The sequence below is a fragment of the Pelodiscus sinensis genome, chromosome 1 (assembly GCF_052426305.1).
Source record: "Pelodiscus sinensis isolate ZL-2025 chromosome 1, ASM5242630v1, whole genome shotgun sequence".
In the NCBI taxonomy this organism is placed as follows: Eukaryota; Metazoa; Chordata; order Testudines; family Trionychidae; genus Pelodiscus; species Pelodiscus sinensis.
The window spans coordinates 325,096,319-325,123,097 of record NC_143052.1 but is presented as its reverse complement, the minus strand read 5'-3'; the positions used below and the strand labels follow the sequence as shown (position 1 = coordinate 325,123,097).

Below are 26,779 nucleotides of genomic sequence, written 5' to 3'. Positions count from 1 at the left end.
AAATTCTGTGCAGTGATGGACTAGCCATCTAGGATCCCCAGAAAACTGGGGGTCCCCTGGGGAAAAAATCTGCTGCCACTAATGGAAACACAGAGTATTGGTTGCTGGGTGTGCAGGACAGGGGAAGAACCCATGTGCCAACCCTACTCTGTAGCAGCAGCACTGGGTGGGGGAAGCCTCACCCCTTCCTCCCCCTGCAGCCCTCCAATCCTGCAGCCCTCCAATCCTGCTCTTTACAGCAGGTATGTGGCAGAGGAAACCCCCTCCTCTCCAGTGGCCCCTGACCTGATCCTATCCACAGCAGAAGTTGTGAAGCTACAGATGAAGTCCCTGCCTCTGATCCTCTCCTGCAGAAGCTCCAGGTGGGTGGAGTGAGAGAAGCCTCAGTGCCCTGACCCTGGTCCCTTGCAGAAGCACTGAGGGTGGCAGAGGAAGCCCCAGCACACAGAACTCCATCCTCTGCTGCGACCCAGGGCCACAGTAAGGGGACAGATTCTCCAGGCTTTAGGCTCCAGTGGGTGGGGGCAGAAAGGAGTAAAAGATGGCTGCAGTGGAGGGATTGAATTTGGGTGGAACAGCAGTGGGCCCTAGGGAATGGGCTGTGGGAGCGGCTGCAGGCAGAAGGGGTGCAACAGGAGAAGGGCCACAGGTGGGGGTGGAAGAGGTCAGGAGCCCCCCACCCATTTGCTCTGGTCCAGGCCTGAGTAAACCCTAATCCACCTTTGATTCTATCACTGGCAAAGGTCAGCAAAAATATATATTTTATTACAAGCAAAGAAACAGTACCCCATTCCAAAGCCTGGGCAGAGACAAGTGGTTGCTATACATCTAGAAAGTCTACGATTCACTCATTTGGGAACACTGTGTTTTCCCTATCCCACATCAGATTCTAGTAACATCAGAGAAAACTTACATTTAAATTGATGTAGCAATAACAAGAACATACAGACACACAAAGCTCTGTATTCAGAATTATTGTTAATGGTTTATTTTTAAATCCTCAATTAGCTCATGCATTTACAACCACATAAGCCAGTAGAAGTCAAGGGAATCAGATTAGTATTATACATTCTTCTCAACTGGAATAGACTTATACTGCATAAAGTTAAATCATAAAACTATTGCAGACTATTGTTAAGTAAGTTCCTTCTCTCAAAAGGATTTTATAGAAAAAACCCCACTCCATTATAACTACTGGCTGTTCCTCAAAGTTTAGATTTGTGTTCACAACAGCTGCCAGAATAGCAGATTGCACAAGATTTTTTGAAAATAGAGGGCCTTGTCTTTGTTTAACACACAAGGGCCTGGTCTAAACTACAACGAAAGGTTGACTTAAGATATACAACTCCAGCTATGTTAATTACGTAGCTGGAGTCGTCATCTTTTAAATTGTGTTTTTGTGAAGTCCACACATCAAAATTTCGATGGGAGCCAGCTTCCCTTACTCTTCATGAGGAGTAGGAGTACTGGTGCTGATAGGGGCACCCTCTGAGTTCAATTTAGAGGGTCTTCACTAGACCCACTAAATCGAATCTCAGAGGTCATCTACAGTAGTGTCGATCTACCCCGAGGCGTAGAGATGGCCAAGATGTTTCTCTACACTGAAAAACCAAGATGCAAACCATAGCCTTTTCCACGCATGGAAATTTTAGATAACACCACCGAATTAAGAATTTGTAAAGCTGTGACAGGCCTAGGATGATTTTTGCATTGAGCTAAACCCATTTCTTATAGCTAATTTAATGAATTTTGATAATTCTTCAAGAAAAATCAATAAATTTAATACATATTCTTTGATAGCCTTAAATTTAAGACCTGAATAGAAGACTGTCAAATAAGTGACATCTACTATGTAGGTATTGATGGATACAGATGTGTATAAACTGACATTTAAAAGCAAGGCAAACTGACAGATTTATTTTTTGGTTCTCATACACATCACATATCAACATCTGAACTGTTTACAATTATTAGGATTTAAATTTTGGATGTATTTTGTTTTATGAATATTTTCTTCCGTTTGTAATTTTTGCTTCATAATAATCCTGTATATAAAGTTTAAATTCTGGCAAATATTTGTTTATTTGACAAAATGCTTTTCTCCTTTGTTTCTAATAAAGCTTGAAATTATGTTGCCTTTTTCGTTTGCTTTTGTAAACTAACATAAATAAGGATGCCAGCACAGACCTGTACATGAGATTTGTTAGGTACTGTATATACTACAATAGAGGCAGAAAAGAGAGGGCAAGAGCACAAAACTTGTTTGTGTGTGTCTGTTTGTAGCTATAGAAATACATGTAAATATGTTTTAAGGGTCTAAGGCTATGTCTACACTATGATCTTCTTCCGGAAAAAGATAGCAAATTGCAGTTTGCAATTTGTGTACCTTTTTCCTGCTTTTTTTTTTTGGAAGATGCTTTTCTAACATTTGGCCCATCTATATGGGGCCAAATGTTGGAAAAACCTCCTCTTTTGGAAGAGCCCTTATTCCTTATAAAATGAGGAATACAGGGCTTCTGAAAGAACGTGCCCGCTTTTTCAGAAACTGTTCTGAAAAAATGGACGCATTCTCTGGGTGCAGTAGAGTTTTTCTGGGATACCAGAGATATCCCGGAAAAACTCTGTAGTGTAGACATAGCCTGAGCAGTTCAGTAGCTGCAAACGAAAGAGCTTGCCACTTCCCAATTATATAAAATATCCATGAGTATAGTAGGTGTTTAAATATCTATACCTATTTTCCCCAACACTCCTCAAATACTCCAACCTTGAAGAGGCCAAATAAAATTTTCAGAGTCAATTTTTGGTTTCAGAGAGGACTGTCATTTAACTATGTACAAACAGGGAGGTGACATGACATGTATAGCGCTTGCAGTGTCCAATTGTTGATACCCCTCATAATAATTACCACAGCAACTTTATGGAACATTTGGTTATCCAAAATTGTACCATGAAGCTATTGTACCACATGGACCTTCAATTTTTTGTTAGCTTTTCCCATGTTTTCCTTGAATATGCTACAGCATGTGCTTTCCCCCTCCCATCCCCCCATACTGCTGCTTGTCCCCCCCATACTGCTCCTTTAAATGCTGCTTTTGTGGAGCAGTGCACTATTATTCTACTTAATTGAAAGAACAAGTTTAGTTAGATACAAGGAGTTAAAAAATTGCCAAAATCATGTAGACTGTGCACCTCAAGCATTATCTTATTTCTGTAAATCTTCCTATAAGTAGCTCTATGTTTCTAGGACAAATGGTTTTAGGCAAACAAGAGGAAATGAATGCCACTATGTAAACTCCAGATCTCCTTACCTCAAACATCTTTGTTTGTTACAGTGATTTTAGGCCAGCTTACAGACCATTATGGTCTAGTTGTATAATTGCTGTGCTAAAGCTGTAGGTCCTACTTTCCCAAAATTATTTTTGAATTCTTCTTTTCCGGTCTTATCAAACATAACTATGGAAAGTGATCCCATCTCTAGTGAATCCTCTTTCTTTGTGATAGAAATGTAACCGTGTTAGTCTGGGGTAGCTGAAGCAAAATGCAGGACAATGTAGCACTTTAAAGACTAACAAGTTGGTTTATTAGATGATGAGCTTTCGTGGGCCAGACCCACTTCCTCAGATCAAATAGTGGAAGAAAATAGTCACAACCATATATACCAAAGGATACAATTAAAAAAATGAACACATATGAAAAGGACAAATCACATTTCAGAACAGGAGGGGGATGCGGGGGGGGGGGAAGGAAGGTAGTTAAGTCATTGAGAGAGTGTCCTTTCTGGTTAAAATGGCAAGAAACTGTTTTTTCTTTGTGATCTTGTCTGATATCTGTTTTGTGGGCATTAATCCTTTGGCGAAGTGTCTGAGATGTTTGTCCAATGTACATAGCAGACGGACACTTTCGGCACATGATAGCATAAATTATATTTCTGGATGCGCAGGAATATGTGTTCTTGATCTTATAAATCACTTGGTTAGGTCCAATAATGGTATCAGCAGAATGAATATGTGGACAAAGCTGGCAACGGGGTTTGTTGCAAGGGAAGGTACCGGGGTTGGTATTAGTGTGGTATGTCCTGTGGTTGTCCTCTTTCTTTGAACTTATCTCAGCTAAACTGAGTTTGGAAACTGAAGACTGATCTTTGGCTACAACTGTGTGTTAAGCGAAGATCATAGAAAACTCAGGGTATCAGTTCTGCTATGTGAACATTGACACAGTCTGTGTCATAGCTTCCAGCTTTAGGCACAGTCACATTATTGAAAGTGTCTTTATCAGAATTTTTAACAATTCACTTGTATCAACAGGTAAGATACGTTTATAGGTTTATAGTGGTGGCAAGATCTTCAAGCTTGATCTAGTCAGTGCTTGGTCCTGCCATGAAGGCAGTGGACTGGACTTGATGATCTCTTGAGGCCCCTTCCAGTTCTATGATTCTATCATTCTATGGGCACGTCTACACTAGCCCCCTAGTTCAAACTAGGGAGGCTAATGAGGGTGACCAAAATTGCAAATGAAGTGCATGATTTAAATATCCCATGCTTCATTAGCATGTTCCTGGGTGGTCACCATTTTGGAAACTGACTAGCCTGGAATAGCTGCCCACGTTTACACCTCTCATTGAGGTTTAACTGTTAATTCGAACTAAGGGGTTTATCTTGGAATCGCGCTTCTCTGCCGCGTGTAGACGCGGGCAGTTATTCCGGGCTAGTCAGTTTCCAAAATGGCAACTACCTGGGAACATGCTAATGAAGAGTGGGATATTTAAATCCCACAGTTCATTTGCAATTTCGGTTGCCCTCATTAGCCGCCCTAGTTCGAAATAGGGGGCTTGTGTAAACATACCCTATGATTCTAAGCACTGAGGATCAGACACTGGTAACCTACCTGGACTGAGGCTGGTTGGGAGTGATAAGTACTATACTGAAATTGTTCAGGCTCCTTCCTTAAAGAGCAGACTCAGTTGATCATTTGGAATTGTGGCCACATGTGCTATTTCCAAGGATTTGTTTTCACACAGGTGCACTCAAGGATCTTTCTATGCCTCAGGGGAGAGCATTTTAATGAGGTGCAACTTGGCCCCAAATTATTAAAGTGTTCTAAAGATGATAGTCTGCTGTATATCAATTTGTTGTTAAATAACTGGGATGTTTTGTGCTAAATGGGCTATAGTAATGAGATTCAAAATTGAATCCAATTAAGATCCAATTAAATCATAGCTTTCCTAAGGATTATATTAATCCAATCTTTTGATCTTGACCCATGATTACTGGTATAGTGCTTTGAAATCCTTTGTGAATGAATGAATGTATTATATAAAAAACAAATTCTATTATATTGTGTGTAATTATATATCTCAACTATGTAACCAGCAAATTAATGAATTTAAATACAAGGAAAATGAGCATTACACATAGCACTGAGCTGTTTTATTCAAGATATCTACATATGTAAAACCCATGATTTTTTTTTTTACAAAAGGCTCTGATTATGCTGTAGAGCAGTGGTCCCCAACCTTTTGATGTTGTCGGGCGCCAGGGGGCGTGGCCGTTTGCCCGCCGGGCGCCCGGGGGCGGGGCCCCCCTAGCCGCGCTCCCCCCCCCGCCGAGTGCCGCGCGCCGGGCGCTCCCCCCGCCAAGCGCGCTCCCCCCGCAAGCGCCCATGCGCCATGTGCCCGGGGCCAGGCCAGCCCCGAGCACCTGGCGGGTGCATTGAAATGCCCCCGCGGGCGCCATGGCGCCCACGGGCACCGTGTTGGGGACCACGACTGTAGAGGATTTTAAGGCATTAGAGATTAACTATCTGTAACATTTTGTTTTAAATACTAAAGACATTCCATAAACTGCAGTGTTAAGAACACAAAAAAGCATCTATGAAACACATTTCAAGTTATAACCCTGAATTTCAGATTTCCTAATGGAAACTGCTGATTATAGTTAGCTATAGTGGAAGTAATCAGCACTACTATAACTACTTCTATATTTTGTAATTCTCCCAAGAGTCCATGATAAAATTATTCTAACTTTTAAACTACTGCTGCAAGGAAGAATAGCTGAATATTCAGATATAAATCATCTGAATACCCTGGAAAGCAGTGTGTTCTGATTTAGATATGAACTATCAATTTAGCAAGGTTGGCATATAAAGATATTTTGAAGCTGGAAACAGCACCAGAAGACTTTATTCTTGATTCATTTTCTGTTTGATTTACTGACATAGAATCTAAACTTTTGATAGATTGCTATGAGTTTTCAGATTCTAAACTCAGCAGGATGTGTGAGAAGTTGGAGATGTCACATTATCAATTCAAAGCTCTCATTATCATGATAACAAGTTAACACAGTATAGTGGCACCATTTAATATAGTGAATTTCTACATCTTATTAAAATCACTGCATTACTAGAGAATCTTTGTCAGCCTGGACTATATTAGAAATGTGACAGAAATATTAATTAGTACCTAATCTTGCATTGAGTTCAGGGGAATGAACTAGATGATCTGTGAAGGTCCCTTCCAGTCCTACACTTCTATGGTTCTATTTCAGGCACATACAGCAAAGAGTGAAGAATTATGGGTAGATTAAAAGAGATTTAAGATTGATAGCCATTAATTATTTATTTAATAAGTTCAGCCATGCACTTGGTACTGTGGAAGGGAAGATATAGGCCCTGCCCTCAAAAATACAAGGGTGTACATCAGTGTTCCCGCTAAACTGTGTGGCTGCACAGCTTCATAGGTGATTAATCAGCCCAGCCCAGAAGTCAGTGAGCTCCATGCATAAAGCCCTGACCACACTTGCCTATTTTTTTCTTATAAACAAAACCAACATGTTTCTGTTGAAGGAATTAGGTTTTACAGTCCTCACAAAAGTGATGTGCTTAAACAAAAAGAAGGCAGAAGAATGGCCACCAGGACAGGAAACAAATTCTGGAAGGAAACACAAAGCAAGAGTGGGCAACTGCTGTGGATGGAGGGGATAGGTGTGAAGGAGCATAGGGCAGGAGAGAAGATAAGACGTCATAACTGGAATAGCTGTTTGTTTTAGAGCTGCTCCCAAACTATTAAAAGATGAACACTTGGATTCAATTGGAAATTCTGATCCTTTCTGTTCTTTCCTCTCCTGCTGCTCCTCCCTAGCGCTGGCCCATTCCTTTTGCTTCCTACAATTATTCGTCATTATGCATTTTCTTTTATGGTTCTCTATGTGCTTCAAATATCCTCTTTCCCTCCTATGAGATTTGCAGCCTTGTCCATTCTTACCTCTGGCCTCTGAAAGCTAGTGTTCTACTATTAACCTATGCAGCAGCAAGCTCAACTGCCACTCCAGAGCTATCAATTTAAAACAATGACTAGAAACCTGCTGCAAGTAGCCACATTGTGGCAACTTCAGTGTCTGCAAGGGCAAATGTGAGTGCTGATCAAAAATTTCAAATAAAAACCCTTCCCCTTATGTTCCAAGGGGAGATGGTGACTAATTCAGTCAGAGATGTTCAAAAGGGAACATATTTTATTTTACTCTAGCTTTACAAAGGTATATTGGATTCTGAGTACATTGCCACCACCAGACACTTAAACTCCACACTAACTTCTATAACTCTGGCCCTCTTCCATGAGGAGCTTGTCTTGCTGCAATCAGGGTCAGCTGACCTACATTTTAGTCTTCCTCGGGAAGTAGACACAAAACACTGTATTTCAGAGCTCTGAAACAACCCAAATTTACCAGTCGTAATGGTCTATAGCTAAGAAATCATTTTACGATAGTTCTATTATATACAAGATAAGATCCAGCAGTATTTTCTCAGAGTTGAATTCTAGAAATGCCTGTTGAGATCAATGTAACATTTTCAATACAAATACATTGTTGTATGACATGGAATATATACTTTGTAGTCTTATACATTTTGGTACAGAATTTAAACAGTGGCATAATTGGTGATAATCCACTTGCAAACTATATATTTCTCTACTCTCAAACAGAGACACAGTTCCAGAACTTTATTAATGGCTTTAGAAATAACAGTTGCACTCAAGCACACAAAATCATTTTTAAAAGGGGTTACCTACTTTTCATAACTTGTTCTTCAAGATGTGCTGCTCACATCCCTTCCATTTGAGGTGTGTGCGCCCCACCATGATGATTGTCTAGGGGCATGGGAAGCAATGCTCAAAGGGCTACCTATGGCCTCCAGTACTCCTCCCAGTGGCCTGCTGGCTGTCTGGGAAGGCTCCAGGCTCTGGGGGTTGCTTCCCTGTGAAACTGGTCCCCCACAGCCTGCAGGCTGTCTGGGGGGAGGCCAGGCTCCACTGGCTTCTTCTTCTCCAATTGTCCCTCTTCCAATGGTTCCCTCCCAGCCTACAGGCTATTGGGAGGGTGAGGCTCCAGGGGCTTCTTTTGCTTCAGCTGCCCCCTCCAGTGGCCCCTACCCTGTGGCCTGGAGGCTGTATCAAGAGCCTCCCCCCATCCTGAAGTCTATTCATAGGGGGGCAGGCTCCAGGTTTGGGGCAGGTGAGCTTCTTACTGGTGTGCTGGCAGGCAGGCAGTATGGTGGGATCCCAGTCCTCCTGGCCAGTCCCTTGGTGTTGCAGCTACTCCCAGTGGCCACTCCCAGTTTTGCTTTCCTCCCCTCACTGTGCCCCTCCCTTTCCATTTTATGGAAAATCCTATTACCAGCACTTACTGTTTTCCACACACAACCAAATGCTGACCTTGGATTAACTTAGTGTAAGAATAAGATGCATACTTAATTTGGTGATCCTAGCTCTTATGGTTTAGGAGGAGTGCTTGACCAAACAAACACACAGAGAGAGGTACTCTAATATATAGAGATAGATCACACAGGGTATGTCTACACTACCCTCCTAATTCGAACTAGGAAGGTAATGTAGGCATACCGCACTTGCAAATGAAGCCCGGGATTTGAATTTCCCAGGCTTCATTTGCATGAAGCTGGCCTGCGCCATTTTTAAATGCCGGCAGTTCGAACCCTGTGCCGCCTGTAGCCGCACGGCACGGGGTTCGAACTGCCGGCATTTAAAAACGACGCCGGCTGGCTTCATGCAAATGAAGCCCAGGAATTCAAATCCCGGGCTTCATTTGCAAGTGCGGTATGCCTACATTACCCTCCTAGTTCGAATTAGGAGGGTAGTGTAGACATACCCACACTGGTTAAAGCATCAGTTTGGGATGTGAAGACTTAGACTCCTTTGCCTTTGGGCTCCTACATTGCAGGTCAGTAGCCCAATCACTGGCTATATGATATTTTGGCACAACTCTCAGTCTCTCCTGTTGAAGCTGTTCCACTTTGTATAATTAGTCAGCTGAGCAAAGACTTGAATGTAGAAATAGAAAAACATTTTTACAGCAATGATGTGATTTTTACAATATTACACTGGCTAGTCTCAGTCTCTTGAAAGTTACACAAGTAACAGCTCTCTCTCATAAACATGGTCATTTATTTTTAACCCTCTCATTTTGCCTGGAATAATAAAGTCTGTATATAATAATACTATTTCTATAGGGCATTTTCAAATTACATTGCAGAACCTTATTAAACAGTGTAACAGTTGAATTCATGTTAAAATATTGTTACTCACATGCAAATTGAAGGGTGGCCTCTCTGCTCAAAATACTTCCAAACACATTGGTGGTTAAACATTGATATTGCCCAGAATCCTTTGCTTCACTGGGATTGCTGATAATAAAACTTCCTTCTATCAAACTGTAGCGGTAATCACTTTCTATATCAATTTCAGTTCCATTTCGTAGCCATCTTGGGAGAAAATGTGAGAAACAAGTTCAGCAAATGTTTGGGGAAAAGAAACTTTGAAAACCATATAAAAATGTAAATGAGTCAAGATGATTATTATATGTGGCACTTGTAGTAATGCCTTTACTAAGATCTCCAGAAACCTCCCATTATAAGATGCTGTGTCCAGTTTTTTGTAACTTTGTCAAACTTTAGGTGTGTGAGCTGAAATTTTCCACACCAGCTATTTGCCTTAGATCACCCTTTTAAAGAAACATTCAGCTGAAACAGTTTAGACATTTCTGAGAACCAAGGAAGGGGAAAATACATTATTTTTGAAATATTAAAAAATAATAACAACCTTTGTTTAAGAAACACTAGTGTCCCAATACTTTAGAGCAGGCACTTGAAATTTGGCAGGGTCTTGACCATTATATCAAGGATATGCCTACTGCTGTCCCCATGAAAATCTGTCCAAATTTGGCCATGTTATAAGCTTTTGAAAAAAAGTCACAGTTAGCATATGGTGAGTACAGATATCTTTGATTTCAGTAGCTACATTTTGCAAAGATTTCATCCATACTGGGAACACTCCAGCCTTACAGATAAGAAAATAAAAATGGCCATATTAGGTCAGACCAATGATCCATCTGGTCCACTGTCCTGTCTGCAAAAAGTGTCCAGTGTAGATGCTTCAGAGGGAATGAACAGAAAAGAGAAATGTATTGAGTCATCATTATCTTGTCATCCAGTCCCAGCTTCTGGTAGTCAGAGGTTTATAGACACCTGGAGCATTGGGTTGTGTCCTGACCATCTTGACTACTAGCCACTGATGGACCTATCCTCCATGAAATTATCTCATTCTTTTTTGAACTAGTTATACTTTTGGCCTTTACAACATCCCCTGACAATAAGTTCCACAGGTTGACTGCGCGTTGTGTGAAGAAGTAATTCCTTATGCTTTGTTATGAACTTCTTACTCGTTAACATCATTGAGTGACACCTGGTTCTTGTGTTATGTGATAGGGTAAATAACAGTTCCTTACTCACTTTCTTCAAACCATTCATGATTTTATATATTTCCATTACAGTGATTTTCAATGTTTTTTTCATTTGAGGACCCCTAAACAAATTATGAATGGAGGAAATATTTTTGGAAATATTAGACATAGTCTGCAGACCACTAAGGGCCATGGAAAATAGGCTGAACATAGGCTCTATCATATCCTCCCCATCCTTAGAGGTCTCTTTGCTAAAAACTGAACTGATGGGGATTTTTAATATCTTTATATGGAAGTTATTCCATACCCCTAACCATTCCTGATGCCCTTCTCTGTCTTTTTTCAATTCTAATATATTTCTGTTGAGATGGGGGCAACCAGAGATGCATGTAACATTCATGGTGTGGGAGTAACATTGATTTCTATAGACACATTAAAATATTTTATTATCTGTCCCTTTCCTAATAGTTCCTAAGAGCTTGTTAACTATTTTAACTGCTGCTGCATATTGAACAGATATTTTCAGAGAATTATCCATGACAACTCCAAGAATTTTTTCTTGAGTGGTAACAGTTACTTTTGACCCCACCATTTTGTATGTAGAGTTAGTATTACGCTTTCCAAGGTAGCGATGTAAGCAACTAGTTGACTATCTGATAAGCATAAGCTTATTGGGTAGTTGAGCAGTGACTTGATTAGTTGCTTTCCATTTCCCCCTTGCTGCCTCTAGCAGAGATAGGAAGCAAGGGGCAGGGTGGGGGGTGGGGAGGAGCCATTGCTGGAGGGAGCCAGATTAAAAGCTAGTTCTCCCCGCACTGTCTCCACAGGAGGCAGGGGAGGCAGAGGCACAGCAGGGAAATGGTGCAAGTGGGGACTGATGCAATCCCTGCTCACGCTGGTTCTAATTGCTGTGCTTCTGCTTTTGAAATACGACAAGAGCCGCATGGAGCTCTTGTTACATTTCAAAAAGAGAAGTGCAGCAGGGAACATGAGGTGAGCATGGACTTAAGCAGCCCATGTTTCCTCTGTGGAAACATTTCAAAGGCTGAAGCGCCACAGCTCCCCTCTGCTCTTCTGTCTTTTAAACGTAGTAAGAGTCACCCATAGCTCTTACTACATTTAAAAGGCTTAGATGCAGCCAGAATTGCAAGTGCTCCACCTCCCCCTTATCGACAAATCAGAATTTAACATACCTATTCCAATGGTCATTCCTTTGCCTTTATCAACAATGAATTTCAACTGCCATTTTGTTATCCAGTCACCAAGTTTTGGGAGATCCCTTTGTAACTCTTCATTGTCATCTTTGGATTTAACTATCTTGAGTAATTTTGTATCACCTAAAATCTTTGCACATCAATGCTTATCTGTATATCCAAAATGATTTATGAATATACTGAAGTATATGCGACCCCATTACTTACTTTTTTTTACTCTGAAAACAGGCTGTTCATTCCTATCCATTTTCTCCCCTGTCTTTTAACCAGTCACCGATCCATGAGAGGATCTTCCCTCTTATTCTATGACTATCTATTTTGCTTACAAGCCTTTGATGAGGGACATTGTCAAAGGCTTTTTGAAAGTCCAAGTATACTATATCCACTGGACCACACTTGTTCATATACTTGGCAACATCTTGAAGAATTTCTAATAGATTGCTGAGGCATAGTTTTGCTTTATAAAAGCCATATTCACTCTTCCCAAACATATTGTGTTCATCTATGTAACTTATAATTCTGTTCATTACCATAGTTTCAACTACTTTGTCTGGTACTGAATAAACTTACTGGCCTGTACATGCTGGATCACTTCTGGAGCTTTTTTCAGAAATTGACATTATATTAGCTATCCATCAGCTATCCGGTACAAAGAATGATTTAAGGGGTTGGCAACCCCAGGAACAGGGAGGTTGTGCTTGACTGCTGAGCCTTTTCATTACTTTGTCTCCCTCTGCATGCTGTTCTTCAGAAAGGGAGCCCAAAGGCCAAACATTCTGGAAGCTGCAAAAAATTCTCAACAGACTCACTGTACCTGTAAATAGGAGTAGGGTTTCCTCGTGCTTGACAATTCAGTGACACTTTCTTCTCATCAGAATCAGTAGGAAAAATCACGTCATCGGGTTCTTGTACAAACACAGGCCCATAATCAACACTTTCTGTAGAAAAACAAGAGGCCCACATTTCAGAATTCTCAAAGCTCTTGTGGACTCAGGTTATAGTATCACACTGCATTGCATATGTTCTTTCCACAGACTGGACATCAAATTCATCCAGCTGCTAGAGGGTTAAAAAATTAAATTAAATTAAATTAAATTAAATTAAATTAAATTACATTGAAAGGAAAAGATAAGAAAATGCCACTGAGGTAAATTCAGAAACATTGTTACTTGAATATTGTTTCCTTACAGACTTACTAAATTGGTCTGTAAGGATAGTAAATAATTTAAAACATAGGAAAAGAGCATGGCAGAAACAGATATTAAGGCTTTATAGACCAGTTTCCCATTGGATGAGAAATCAGTGACATGGACACTGGTTTTTTTCTTAGTATAACTTATTCTCTCCACACTATTCATCTAGGCTATGTCTACACTGCAGCGCTATTTGAGGATACTGAAGTATCCTGAAATAGCTATCCAATGTCTTCACAGCAAGCCCGTTATTTCAAAATATAACAGGCTAGCTATTCTGACATCCCTGTAAACCTCATTCCACAAGGAGTAAGGGATGTTTCGGAATAGTGGGTTATTTCAAAAAATGGCACTGTGTAGACAGTGCCAGTGTACGAAATACGTTATTTTGAAATAAGATCGAAATAAGATACACACTTTGTGTAGCTCAAATTGTGCATCTCATTTCGAGCTACAGTGCAGTGTAGACATAGCTTTATATGCAGTTCCCAGGAAACAATTCTTCCCCAAGAATTGACTTTAGTTGGAGATTAAGACAGAAAACATACTCTTCTATCTCTTCAACACCTCCTCCACCCCTCCAAAAAAGATATTGGAGCAGAGGCACCAACTTTGTGTGTATTTTGGGACTGGAGCACCCATAGAAAACATAGTGGGTACTCACAACCCACTGGTTGGCCCTGCTAATCAGCTCCCCTCCTCCCCAACATAGCACCTGCTGCTTCCTGCCAATCAATTATTCAGTGGCAAGCAGAAGGTGCTGAGAGGAAGAGGGAGGAGCAGGGGCAGGAAAAGGCAGCCTGAGGGTGGGACACACTTGGGGGAGGGAGCTGAACAGGGTGAGAAGAGGGTGGTCTCGGGGCAGGGACTAGGGCACAGTGGGGGTTCAACATGCCCAGGGAAATCAGAAGAATGGTACATATGGGCTGTGTCTACATTGGCGTCATCTTGCACAAAAGCAGCCGCTTTTGCGCCAAAACTCGCTGCCTGTCTACACTGTCAAGAAAACTGACATTCTAATGTATGAAATCAGTGCTCCTTGCACAAGAATTCTGCTGCTCCCACTCAGGAATAAGCCCTCTTGTGCAACTGTTCTTGCGCAAGAGGCCAGTGTAGACCGGCAACATGAATTTCTTGCACAAGAAAGCCCTATGGTTAAATGGCCATCAGAGCTTTCTTGTGGAAGAGAGCATCTACACTGGCATGGATGCTCTTGCACAAAAGCACATCTCTTGAGCAAAGGCACATGCCAGTGTAGATGCTCTCTTCCGGAAGGGTTTTTGCACAAGAACTCTTCCGCCAAAGAGTTCTTGCGCAAATTCATGCCAGTGTAGACATAGCCAATGGATTGTAGCATGCAATGAATAACACCACATCCTTTATATCAGGGCTGTAAAGTACTCTGACACTAAGGAAAAGAACTTATTTGTAGCAACACCCCTTAGTGACTCCTGCCATACTTTCATGTATATTGAAATCTAAAATTTACATTTCTCCCCACATCACCTGTGCATTTGGCATCTCTCTTTCTCTCTAAGTAGAAAGAAAAAGAGAGGATAAATTAGTATGTAATTGTAAGTATAAGTATAACTGAGCTAAGGGAGACTGGTATGCATTAAATCCATGGGCCAAATCTAAAAGTGGTGTGAAGAAGGAGTGTAAATTTCAAATTGGTAAGTAGGTATGAACGTAATGTTTCTGATCACGTAAGTCTCAGCAAGTACAATATAGGCTAGAACAAGTAAAATTCAGTGTAATTTATACCAACTTAGATTCCCTCCCAAATTTCTAAGATGCCTCTGTGAATTTGGCCCAGTGCCTGCAATGTAATTTGTAATTACTCGTTTAAGGATTTTGGGGCAAATACACACATTTTCCCCTTACACACATTAAAACTCCTAGGACCTGGAATTCATCTATCACAGTTTTATCATTTTAAATGGTCACATAATAAAACTCCTTCAAGGTTTGCCCAGCATCATCTCAGGATCCTGGGGACAGTATTTTGCATTAGGCTGTTTAAGTCAGCCTAATATATTTGTAAAAACACATGTTGGCAATTAACTCCTTATCATCTTCCCATCAGGGCAGGCTGCCAAACTAGAAATAAGCTACCCCAGGACTAGCTTTGTATGTGCACCTGAGAAAACACCTCACTCAGGCTTTTCTGCTTGCTGTTGACAGAAAAAATGTCTTTAATTAGTTACTTTTTGGAACCCACCCCTTTTTGGCCACAGGGTCCCCCTTTTGGAGAACTGCATGAAGTGATTTAAGGCACACAGAGCTGCACAGTTTCAGCTTTCTCATAATCCTAACAAACACTGTTTAAGAGCTTCAGAGGGGTAGCCAAGTTAGAGGTTATACTCACTACAGAAGCTGTATCTGAAATGTGTACAAAAAAGCTGAAAATATTTTTTTTCTGTTTTTCATTAATGAACATTTGTCAGCTCTTCTGAATTAGATAAAAAAGAAAACTTAAAACAATTCAAACAATTTTTTTCCTTCACTATTACAGAACTCTCAGTATTTGGACCAATCCTTTACTTAATAATGATGTATGATTTCAAGTTTTAAAAACCAATATCTAAATTTAAGAAGAATGCTAAATTCATATATAGTTTAATAAGGCACTTACACACCACTAGTAGTGATATAACATTGAGCATATACAGTTAATATTCACCAACTGTTACTATAAAGATCTTCTTTCTTACATAAAGGAAAAACAGTGTGTAATTTCAGGTAATATTTAGACAAGTGTTGACCTTCTAATTCCATTCTTACGGTACTGCCTTTTAAAAAATTCAGTATGGAATCCACTGTGGCACTGTCTGTCATAAATCCATTAATAATTTAGGGTAGTTCAATGGGTCAGGAGAACACAACCTGGGCAACCTGTATTTATATTTCTATATTTCTAAATGGAAGGGTTACACAGTTAGGGTACGTCTAGACTACAGAGTTTTGTCGACAGAAGTTTTGTCGACAGATACTGTCGACAAAGCTTCTGTCGACAGATACTGTCAACAAAGCTTCTGTCGACAGATACCGTCGACAAAGCTTCTGTCGACAAAGAGCGTCTACACTACATTCAGTTCTGTCGACAAAGCAAGCTGCTTTGTCGACATGGCAGTGTAGACGCAAGGACAGTTTACATGCAATAACACCTTCTGTCGACAGAACTCTGTCAACAGAAGGCATTATGCCTCGTAAAATGAGGTTTACCAGCGTTGACAAAACTGCTGAGTTCTGTCGACATTATGTCGACAGAACTCAGTGGTAGTGTAGACGCAGGTATAGTTTTGTTGACAAAAGTCCACTTTTGTCGACAAAACTCTGTAGTCTAGACACACCCTTAGGGTGCATCTACACTGAACCCTTAGCTTGGAATAAGATACAAAATTTGAGTTATGTAAATTGTGTATCTTACTTTGATCTAATTTCAAAATAGCTTATTTCAAAATTTGGTGCAGTCTACACAGTTCTAAATTTTGAAATAAAGCACTATTCCAAAATATCCCTTAACCCTTGTGGAATGAGAGTTGCAGGGACATCCGAATAGCAAGCCCCTTACTTTGAAATCTATTTTGAAATAGCAGTCTTGTTTAAAAGATGCAAAATAGCTAAATAGGGCTGCAGTCTAGACGTACCCATAGAGAGCAGAAGGATTCTGGGAGTAGAAGCACTAGTATATCAAAAGGGAGCCTTAAGGTATGAAAACGAATGAGGACCGCAGGAATTATTCACTGGTTGAGCATTCTGTTGGACAAATATTGATGCCATATAATTGATTCTCTCCAGACATTGCACTATGTAAAGATTTGTGAGTCTTTTCGTTTATTGCAGTTCTTTCCATATTAGACAAAAGGGTAAACAAAAGAATAGTTGATCCTCAGAGTTACAAACTGATCAGTCAACCCTAGACATTATTTGGAACTGGAAAGATGCAATGAGGCAGCAGCAGAGACAAAAAACAACCAAACAAAGACAAATACAGTACAGTGTTACCTGCAAATTATTAAAAATAAAGGGAAATTTTTCTTTGGAAATTGTAAAATTCAAAGCTATATCAAGCCAATGTTCGGTTGTAAGAGCAATGACAAAGTTTTGTTCAGAGTTATAAATGTTAGAGTCACGAGCCTATATTCCCAAGGTGTTCATAACTCTGAGGTTCTACTGTAATTATTCTTTTAATGCTTTTAATAAAGATGTGTTTGCATATGTTGAAAGGAATCAAATGCTTATTTCTAGTTTTATACTGTAAATATAAAAGGTATAACTTGACGTACTAAAACAAGATTAAAACTAGCTCAACAATTTGTAAAACAAACAATCCAGAGCAAGTGCAACTGACAAACCCCTGGGAGATCAGGGGAGTGTGCAAAGTCTCCTCCTGCTGTAGCACCTACAGGGAACCGCCAGCTGTTTTAAAACAGCAGGCAATTCTCTCTGGGCACTGGGGGCAGGGGACAAAGACTTCATGTGCTCTTCAACATCTAGGCCAATCAGAGTCTGTGGGCGGGCGAGCATGAGCAGTCTCCTGGCCTCACCCCTTCTGCCCAAGGCCCCACCCTTTCCAGGGCAGCCCAGGACCATTTCAAAAATTTGTGAAGTGGACCCCTTTTAAAAATTATTGCCTCCTCCCTGAGTGCAGATAATCCTTAGTCCTGCCATGAGTGCAGAGGACTGGACTAAATAACATCTCAAGGAACCTTATCATTCTTCAATTCTTTGTCAACCCACTGCTGCAAAACAATGTAAGGGTCTGGTTTATCCTGAGAAGAGTTACTTCAGAATGTTTGTTTTAAGGACATATATGTAGAATCATGGATTCAATGGAATTTATGGTCAGGAGATTTCCAGATTGAGCTATGATTCTATATTACCTCAATGAACAATAGGCTATTGTGTTATTTTATGTCCTTTACTAATAGTCTAAGTCAGCACCAGTTTTGTCTCACAATCAAAGGATTCATTTGGTAATACATCCTCTGATGTTTTGTCAACATTAATATTCATTTGCCATTTTGTTGCCCAATCACCAACTTTTGTGAGATCCTTCTAAAGCTCTTCACAGTCTGCTTTGTTCTTAACTATCTTGAGCACAGTTTAGTATCATCTGCCAATTTGGCCACCTCACTATTTACCCCTTTCTCCAGATCATTTATAAGTATGTTGAATAGAATTGGTCCCAGTATAGACCCTTGGGGGACACCACTAGTTATCTCTCTCCATTTTGAAAACTGGCCATTTATTCCTGTCCTTTGTTTCTTGTCTTTTAACCAGTTATCAATCCATGAGAGGACCTTCCCTCTTACACCATGACAACTTATTTTACTTTGGTGAGGGAAGTCTTTCTGGAAATCTAAATATACTATAGCCATTGGCTCTCCCTTGTCCATATGCTTTTTGACCTCCTCAAAGAACTCTAATAGATTAGTCAGGGATGATTTCCTTTACAGAAACAATGTTGACTTTCCCCCAAAAAATTATGTTCATCTATGTATTTGACAATTCTGTTCTTAACTATAGTTTCAAATTCATTTGCCCGGGACTGACATTAGACTTACCAGTCTGTAATTGCCAAGATCACTTCTAGAGCCCTTTTAAAGTATTGGCGTCATATTAGCTGATTTAATGGCTAGGTTACAAGCCACAGTTAATAGTTCTACAATTTCACATTTGAGTTCTTTCAGAACTCTGATGTGAATGACATCTGATCCCTGATATATCTAGAAACAACAAGTAGACCTGTGGCACCATATATATATACATAGTATCATGAGCTTTCATTGGCAAAACCCTCTTCTTCAGATGAGACAACCTTGATTGGAGAGAATATGATATCTCAGTATTTTTTCTTCTGGTGGTGTACATCTGCACATTACCCTTGATACTGGTGTACATAACAAAATTCACTACACATGTGGGTAGAAAAAAATAGAGCTCCTATTTTGCCCCAAATCTCATCTCCCAATAAAACCAGAAGAGTGGGTAATATTAATTGTCTCTCACAAATCCTCAGGAAGGGCAGAGGTAATTTAAAAATGAAGAGACCACATCACATACACACACAAAAACCCCAACCCACAATGCTCTGCATATTTAGTAAATCTGTTACTAAATCAGTTGCCAGCAACTAGCCTATAAGGGATCTCAGAGCAGGATGAGACCTCAAAGGTATAGTGAATAGGCCTACCAATGTGTGGTACAGACCTGTGGTACAGAATATTCACTGTTCCCAGATATTGGATCTACAGTGAAGACCACAACAGTTTCTGTGGTGGCTGAGAGTGTTATATGTTACAACTGTAACAAGCAGATGTAGGCATAATCGTTGCTTGCTACTACAGAGAGCACATGGAACGAATACACATCTATGGCCACAGACCGCACCCTAACCCCTGCAAATTATCTTGTGAATGCATGCCATAGGAGCACAAATGATTAGGTTAGAATGAATGGTGCAAGGCTAGCCATCACAATCAAAAGCAATGTATACACATGTTTTTGTGATAAAAGAAAGTTTTTCAGAGTTAGGTTGCTAACAACACTCCTAGTGATCCTCTGGAAACAGACAGATGTTTACAAAAATTGCCCAATAATGAAAAGCAAATAAATAGCAGTGGCAAAAATGGGACAAGGATTTCTGGCTGTCAAGCCTGAACCTAATCTTTTAGGCCATTGAACATTTATGGGAAAAAGAGAATCTTTCAGAAAAACATGGACCTTTCTGAGTCTCCCCATGGATGAAAAAAAAAAAGATGTGGATAACCTGAACAATCTAGAGAAAAGCAACAAAAATTATGGAAGGTCTAGAAAAAAAATAACCCTATGAGGTAAAACTGAAAAAAATAAGATTTGTTTCATCTGGAAAAGAGAAGACTGATTGGGGATATAAAAACAGTTTTCAAATACACAAAAATGGACAAAAGTTGTTTTTGTTAACCTCTGAGGACAGGTCAAGAAGCAAAGGGTTTAAATTACATCAAGGGAGATTTAGATTAGACATTAGGAAAATCTTCCAGTAAGGGTTGTGAAGCACTGGGACAAATTGCTAAAGCACAGGAATGCTAGTGATTATAGCTTTTTAAGAACTCATTAGCCAAAACCCTGTCAGGAATGGTCTAGTTATTATATTGTCCTGTCTTGAATAAAGAAGCTAGATTAGATGACCCCTCAAGATCATTTCCAGTCCTACACCTCCATAATTCTACAGCTTGATCACAAATTAAATCAGTATTTCCTTCATAGCCCCAAAAAGAAGCAAAATTACAAGGTTAGATTTTAATGTGGGCATCTGCCAAGTGGCAACAAAGCAGACTGATCATGCAAATGCTTACACACTTGAATAACTTTGCACATGTGAGTTGTACCATAGAAGTAAATGGGTTTAATCACATAATTTAATGTGTTTAATTTAAAGTGTTTAAGTGTTTTCAGGGTCAGAACACTACATATGTCAAAGATATACAGCAAATGAGCAGGTGAAAATAAGATGACTATGAAAAGTTTATCAATAATACATTTATTCTAAGGGGCATTACTGCTGCTCTCTCTCTTATGAATAGCTTTACCAATTACTTTAGAAAAACTGAAGTACAAACAAGGATTTGCTGTACCATGTTGGGAATCCTGGTGGTGACCAAAAACTGCTCTATCAAGTAAAAGTGAAATTATACTTGATTATGCAATGATGCATAATGGAAGTGTATATATTTCATGATTCCTGCAGAAGATTAACTTATTCTCTATAGCATGATATAGAGGCATGTAGATTAGCCAGATCGGCAGAGGGAAATGAAGCCGCGATTAAAATAATCGCGGCTTCATTTAAATTTAAATGGCTGCCCCGCTCTGCCGATCAGCTGTTTGTCGGCAGATCAGGGCAGTCTGGACGCGACGCGCCGACAAAGAAGCCTTTCTTGATCGGCACAGGTATGCCTCGTGAAAGCAGGTTTACCTGTGCCAATCAAGAAAGGCTTCTTTGTCGGCGTGTCGCGTTCAGACTGCCCCGATCTGCCGACAAACAGCTGATCGGCAGAGCGGGGCAGCCATTTAAATTTAAATGAAGCCGCGATTATTTTAATCGCGGCTTCATTTCCCTCTGCCGATCTGGCTAATCTACATGCCTCCGTTGACGGAGGCATGTAGTTTAGACGTACCCTAACTGAATAAACTTAAAAAACAACCAATGGTGTTGCAACACCTTAGAGACTAACAAAAAATGTAAATGGTATCATGAGCTCTCATGGGCACAACCCACCTGTTCAGATGAATGGAATTAAGGGGTCCAGGTCGCAAAATAAATAGCAGAGAAAGAGAGGGGATGGGGAGAGAAAGAGAAGGAAAAAATATATTGTCAATTAGCGTGTCCATGGTAAATATGGCTGATAGAGTGGGTTCTAAGTACTGTAACTACCCAGTGCTTGTCTTTTTATGTCATTAGGGTGTGGATGTGGCTATATGAGCCTCTGATGTGATGGTTTATGTGGTTAGGTTCTGTGATGATGTCGCTTTTATAGATGTGTGGACAGAGCTGACACTAGAGTTGATTGCAGGGGTGGGTTCCTGGGTGATTATGATAGAGGTGTGTTGCATGGCTGCTGGAAAGAATTTGTTTGAGGTTAGGGGGTCGTCTGCAGGGGAGGACTGGCCTGTCCCCCATGGCCTGTGAAGGTGAGGGATAATTTTCCAGGATAGGTTGTAGGTTGTTAATACTGCGCTGGAAGATGGGGGCTATAGGTGATGACAAATGTGGTATGTCTAGATTACATGCCTCTGCTGACAGAGGCATGTAAAATAGGCTATCCGACACAGTCAAAGCGGGGATTCAAATATTCCTGGCTTCATTAAAATAAAAATGGCTGCCGCGCTGTGCCGACTCAGCTGATTCTCGGCACAGTGCACGAGTCAAGACATAGATCAGTCAACAAGGGAAGCCTTTGTCATCCGTTCCCTTAAGCCTTGTGAAATGAGGTTTACTGGAGTGGTCGACAAAGGCTTCCCTTGTCAACTGATCCGCGTCTTGTCTCACGTGCTGTGCCGACAAGCAGCTGAGCTGGCACAGCGCGGTGGCCATTTTTATTTTAATGAATCCGGGGATATTTAAATCCCCGCTTCATTGACTATGTCAGATAGCCTATTTTACATGCCTCTGTCAGCAGAGGCATGTAATCTAGATGTACCCATGGTGTTCTGTTGTTTTGTTTGTTGGGCCTATCTTGAAGAAGCTGATGCCTGCGTACTTGTCTTGCTCAGTCAATCTGTTTTCTTTTTTCACTTCTCTAGGTGGGTTTTAAGAATGCTTGCTATAGACTCTGTAGGTGTTTGTCTCTGTCTGTGAGATTGGAGCAAATTCAGTTATATCTTAGGGCCTGGCTATAATAATTGATTAGGAAATGTTTCTTGGATGGAAGCTAGAGGGACGTAGATAGGTATAAGTGCAGAATGACTTCACATATATGGTGCATAGGACACCATTTTGTTTGTGCATTTGGGTGCTAGAGAAAATTGTCTCCTGGGTACAACTGGTCTGGATGCATGCAATGCATTCTTTGCATAAAATGACAGCACAACACTTGCACTCATCTCAAAAGCAACACAGAATCATAGAATCAAGAATCCTAGGACTGGAAGAGATCTCAAGAGCTCATCGAGTCCAGCCACCTGCCCAAAGTGGGACCAATCACAGCCTGGCCTTTGTCAAGCCGAGACTTAAAAACCTCTAGGGATGGAGATTCTACAGCCAACCCACGTAACCCATTCCCGTACATCACCAGCCTCCTAATAAAATAGTTTTTTCCAATAACCAACCTCCCACACTGGAACTTGAGACCATTGCTCTTTGTTCTGCCATCCGTCACTAGTGAACATGTTGTGAACAAAATTATCAAGAAATCAAAGGATATTAAGAGAAGAAATTCCTGAACTCCCATAGAGCGAGGGTGGGAGGCTGAGTAGCAAATGAGGAATTGGAACTCTCACACATAAATTCAATCTATTTGGTCTTATGAAACCCGCTGGAATGATTCACACTAGGGGGATGTTAATTAATGGCTCTAACCTATTTAGGAAGGACAGAGCGGATGAAAAGGGAGAATGTCACTCTGTTTAAAATAGCATTACTTGTTTCCAAGTCACTGATAAATCAGAAGAAAGTGATCTTGAATGTTCATGGATCAATATCCTAACAGATAAAGCATAAAATGAGATATTAGTTGGTGTCTGCTACACACCATCATAGCAAAATAGCGAACTGAATGACCACTTCTTTAGGCACCTATTTATAATGTGGAGGGGGAAAAAAAGTTGTATTATCATATAGGATTTCAATGTGAGTGATATACTGGAAGTCTCATGCTGCAGATATTAAAATATCCTTAGCATTTCTAAAATATTATATAGGGCAATTTCCTTACTCAGAAAGTGTTACAGCCAACATAGGGGAATCTTTATTGGGATGATGAAGAGGAACTGATCACAAAATTAGAAATTAATGGTAACTTAGGTACAAGTGTTTATGACTTGATCAATTTATAATGTGTGCCATAATAAAGTCCAGAGTGGTAATAAGCGCTTTAATAGAGTCAGTTTCACAAAACTGAAAACAATTATGAGCCAAATCAGTGGGGAGGAAAAATTTAATCAGAAAAATTTGAGTGGAAATTGGGAATAATTTAAGAAAATCCATATCCCATAATTGAGAGAAAAAATATGTTAATAAAATAAAATAAATACCTTATTTAGAGGAGAAGTGAAGGCCACTGAAAAACTATATAACAAATGGAAAATAGGAGAACTTGATAGAAATGAACATAACTCAGAAATTGGGAACTGTAGAAAGGTAAAGGAATCTATATCCAGTAGAATCAAGAACAAGGCTTGAAAAAAAATTAGGAACAATAATAATGGCGAAAAACCAGAAGTGTTCAAGAAAAACATGTATTCTGTATTTGAGGGAAAAAAGATTTTATATATGGCAATGATGATCTCTTCCCATTACACTGATGCTATTAAATTTAAACTTTTAAAATTAACAAGCCCAGATAACTTTTTTCAAAAAATCTAAAAAGAGCTTTCTGAGGAACTTGTTAATTGTAAATTAATGTTGACAATCATATATATAGTAGCGCAGTGTCTGTGAGTCTGTAACGCCAAAGTGCTGGTTGTTCCCTCTGGGGGGTGCTGTTGCCTGAAATGCTGGCTGTTCTCTCTGGGCGGCCCATGCTGCATGGACAGTGGGGGCCCAAATGGCCGCTTGGGCCGCTTGCTCCCCTGCGGCGGCCCAGCTGAGTGGCTCAGAAGTCAGCTGAGCATCACGGCGGGAGGCAAAGGGGGGTGGGGCGGTGATTGCGGTGTGACAGCGGTTCCAGGCCCTGCCCACTGGTCATGTACATCACGGTGAGAGGCAGGAGGGGGAGGAGAAGAGAAAGAGAGAGAAAGAGAGAGAGGCAGGAGGCAGGGGAGAGCTGAAAGAGAGAGGAGGGGGGAAGCAGTAGGAGGAGGAGAGAGAGAGAGATGGAGCGAGAGACCGGAGGCTGAGGAGAGAAGACTTATGTGGAGGAGAGACCTGAAAATCCCGTCTTATGATGGGCTAATTGCATAGTTAATAAATATTACTTCATCAGGAAAGTTCCAGAAGCCTGGAAGAAAGCTAATGTTGTACCAGTTTTTAAAAAGGGTAAACAGAATAACATGGATAGTAATATGTTTGTCAATCTGACACCAATCATGGCTAGATATAACAACATCATCCAGAGATAGCATATTATGAATCCGTAACCATTTGGGGTTTGCCCAAATACAGAGCAAAATTGTTTCCTGAACCCTTCTGATTTTTTCATTATTATTGTTGATAAATGCATCATTTCCATCTGGTAATGGATTAATAATGGGATTTATAAAGGAGGTTAATGTAGTTTTTGGAAATCAACATGGATTTATGGAAAAATCCTGTCAAATTAACTTGCTATTTTTGATTAAATTACAAGTTTGGCTAATAAATAGTATCAATTCAATATACTTAGATTTCTTTGAGGCATTTGACATGGTACCACATGACTTTCTGATTACAAATTAGGATGACACAAATTTAACATAGCACACAAATAAATTGACTCAAAAATGTCAAACTGAAAGGTCTCAAAATTTAACTATTAGTAGGGAATTGTCATCAAGTGGGTGTGGTTCGATGGGAGTCCCACAGGAATTGCAAAGCGACTGCTTTTGCGGAAAAACTTGCCAGCTGTCTACACTGGCCACTTGAATTTGCACAAGAACACTGACGATCTAATGTAAGATTGTCAGTGTTCTTCCGCAAATACTATACTGCTCCCGTTTGGGAAAAAGCCCTCTTGCACAAATGTATTTGCGCAAGAGGGCCAGTGTAGACAGCTAAAACCTGTTTTGCACAAAAACATCCCAATGGCAAAAAGCCCCGATGGCGATCGGGGCTTTCTTGCGCAAAACTGCAACTAGATTAGCACGGACGCTTTTCCGCAAAAAGTGCTTTTGCGCAAAAGCGTCCATACCAATCTAGACGCTTTTTTCCGCAAATGCTTTTAACGGAAAAACTTGTCTGTTAAAAGCATTTGCGAGAAATCATGCCAGTCTAGACGTAGCCAGGATGTTTTAATAGAGCTAATTGTAACTGTATGAATCTAGGAACTAAGAATCTAGGTCTTACTTTTAATTAAAGCCCTGCAAATCCTAGGATATCTGCTCCATATCCACATCCATGGATGCAGATGTGGATATCCACAATTAATTTTTGTACATATTGGGGGTGATGTGGATATTATCAAAAGGGCTCTATACGGGTGCTTGTTCTGCTCAGCCCTGCCCAGCCACTACTGGAGAGCAGCATCAGGCACTCAGTAAGAGGAGCACAGTTGGGGTATGGTGCTTATGTAATGCCAACATACGGAACCAAATCTGGGACCTCTGAATCTTGGTGGATGAGCCTCTATTGCTTGAGGTTAAAGACAATTGGCTCTCAGCTAAGGCTGTAGAACACACTCATTCTCTCTCTCTGGGTATGTCTACACTACCCCCCTAGTTCGAACTAGGGGGGTAATGTATGCATACCGAACTTGCTAATGAAGCCCGGGATTTGAATTTCCCGGGCTTCATTAGCATAAAGCCGGCCCCGCCATTTTTAAAAGCCGGCTTGTTCGAACCCCGTGCCGCGCGGCTACACGCGGCACGGGGGTTCGAACAAGCCGGCTTTTAAAAAGGGCGGAGCCGGCTTCATGCTAATGAAGCCCATGAAATTCAAATCCCGGGCTTCATTAGCAAGTTCGGTATGCATACATTACCCCCCTAGGTCGAACTAGGGGGGTAGTGTAGACATACCCTCTGTAAGTAGTCTAAGGGCCATTACGTGGGACAGTACAGCACACCCAGAAGGTGTGTGTTTTACTTGTGCTTCTCTGCCCCGCCAGCACTCGTAAGGGAGTCAGGGTACTCCTATGGAGGACCATGGTCGGGCCATGGGGGCTTGTCCCACACTCTGGTAGTGGCGCCTGGCAGGGAAGACTGAGACAAGAATGCTGCCCCAACACTGCTCCCTGGTAAGCACCAGGCAGGGCATAGCAGGGCAATCACCCCATCCTGACCTTGCTCC

General features: G+C 40.7%; 1 protein-coding gene across 1 annotated transcript in view; it reads right to left on the bottom strand.

Annotated features, from left to right (window-relative positions):
• Positions 1-26,779, bottom strand: part of CNTN5 (contactin 5) — a 1,036,023-nt gene that overhangs the window by 374,928 nt on the left and 634,316 nt on the right. The window contains exons 5-6 of the mRNA XM_089775740.1: positions 12,774-12,897; positions 9,593-9,768 (exon numbers count right to left, since the gene is read on the bottom strand). Coding sequence (XP_089631866.1) covers positions 9,593-9,768; positions 12,774-12,897 — 300 coding nt within the window. The remainder of the gene's footprint in view (positions 1-9,592; positions 9,769-12,773; positions 12,898-26,779) is intronic.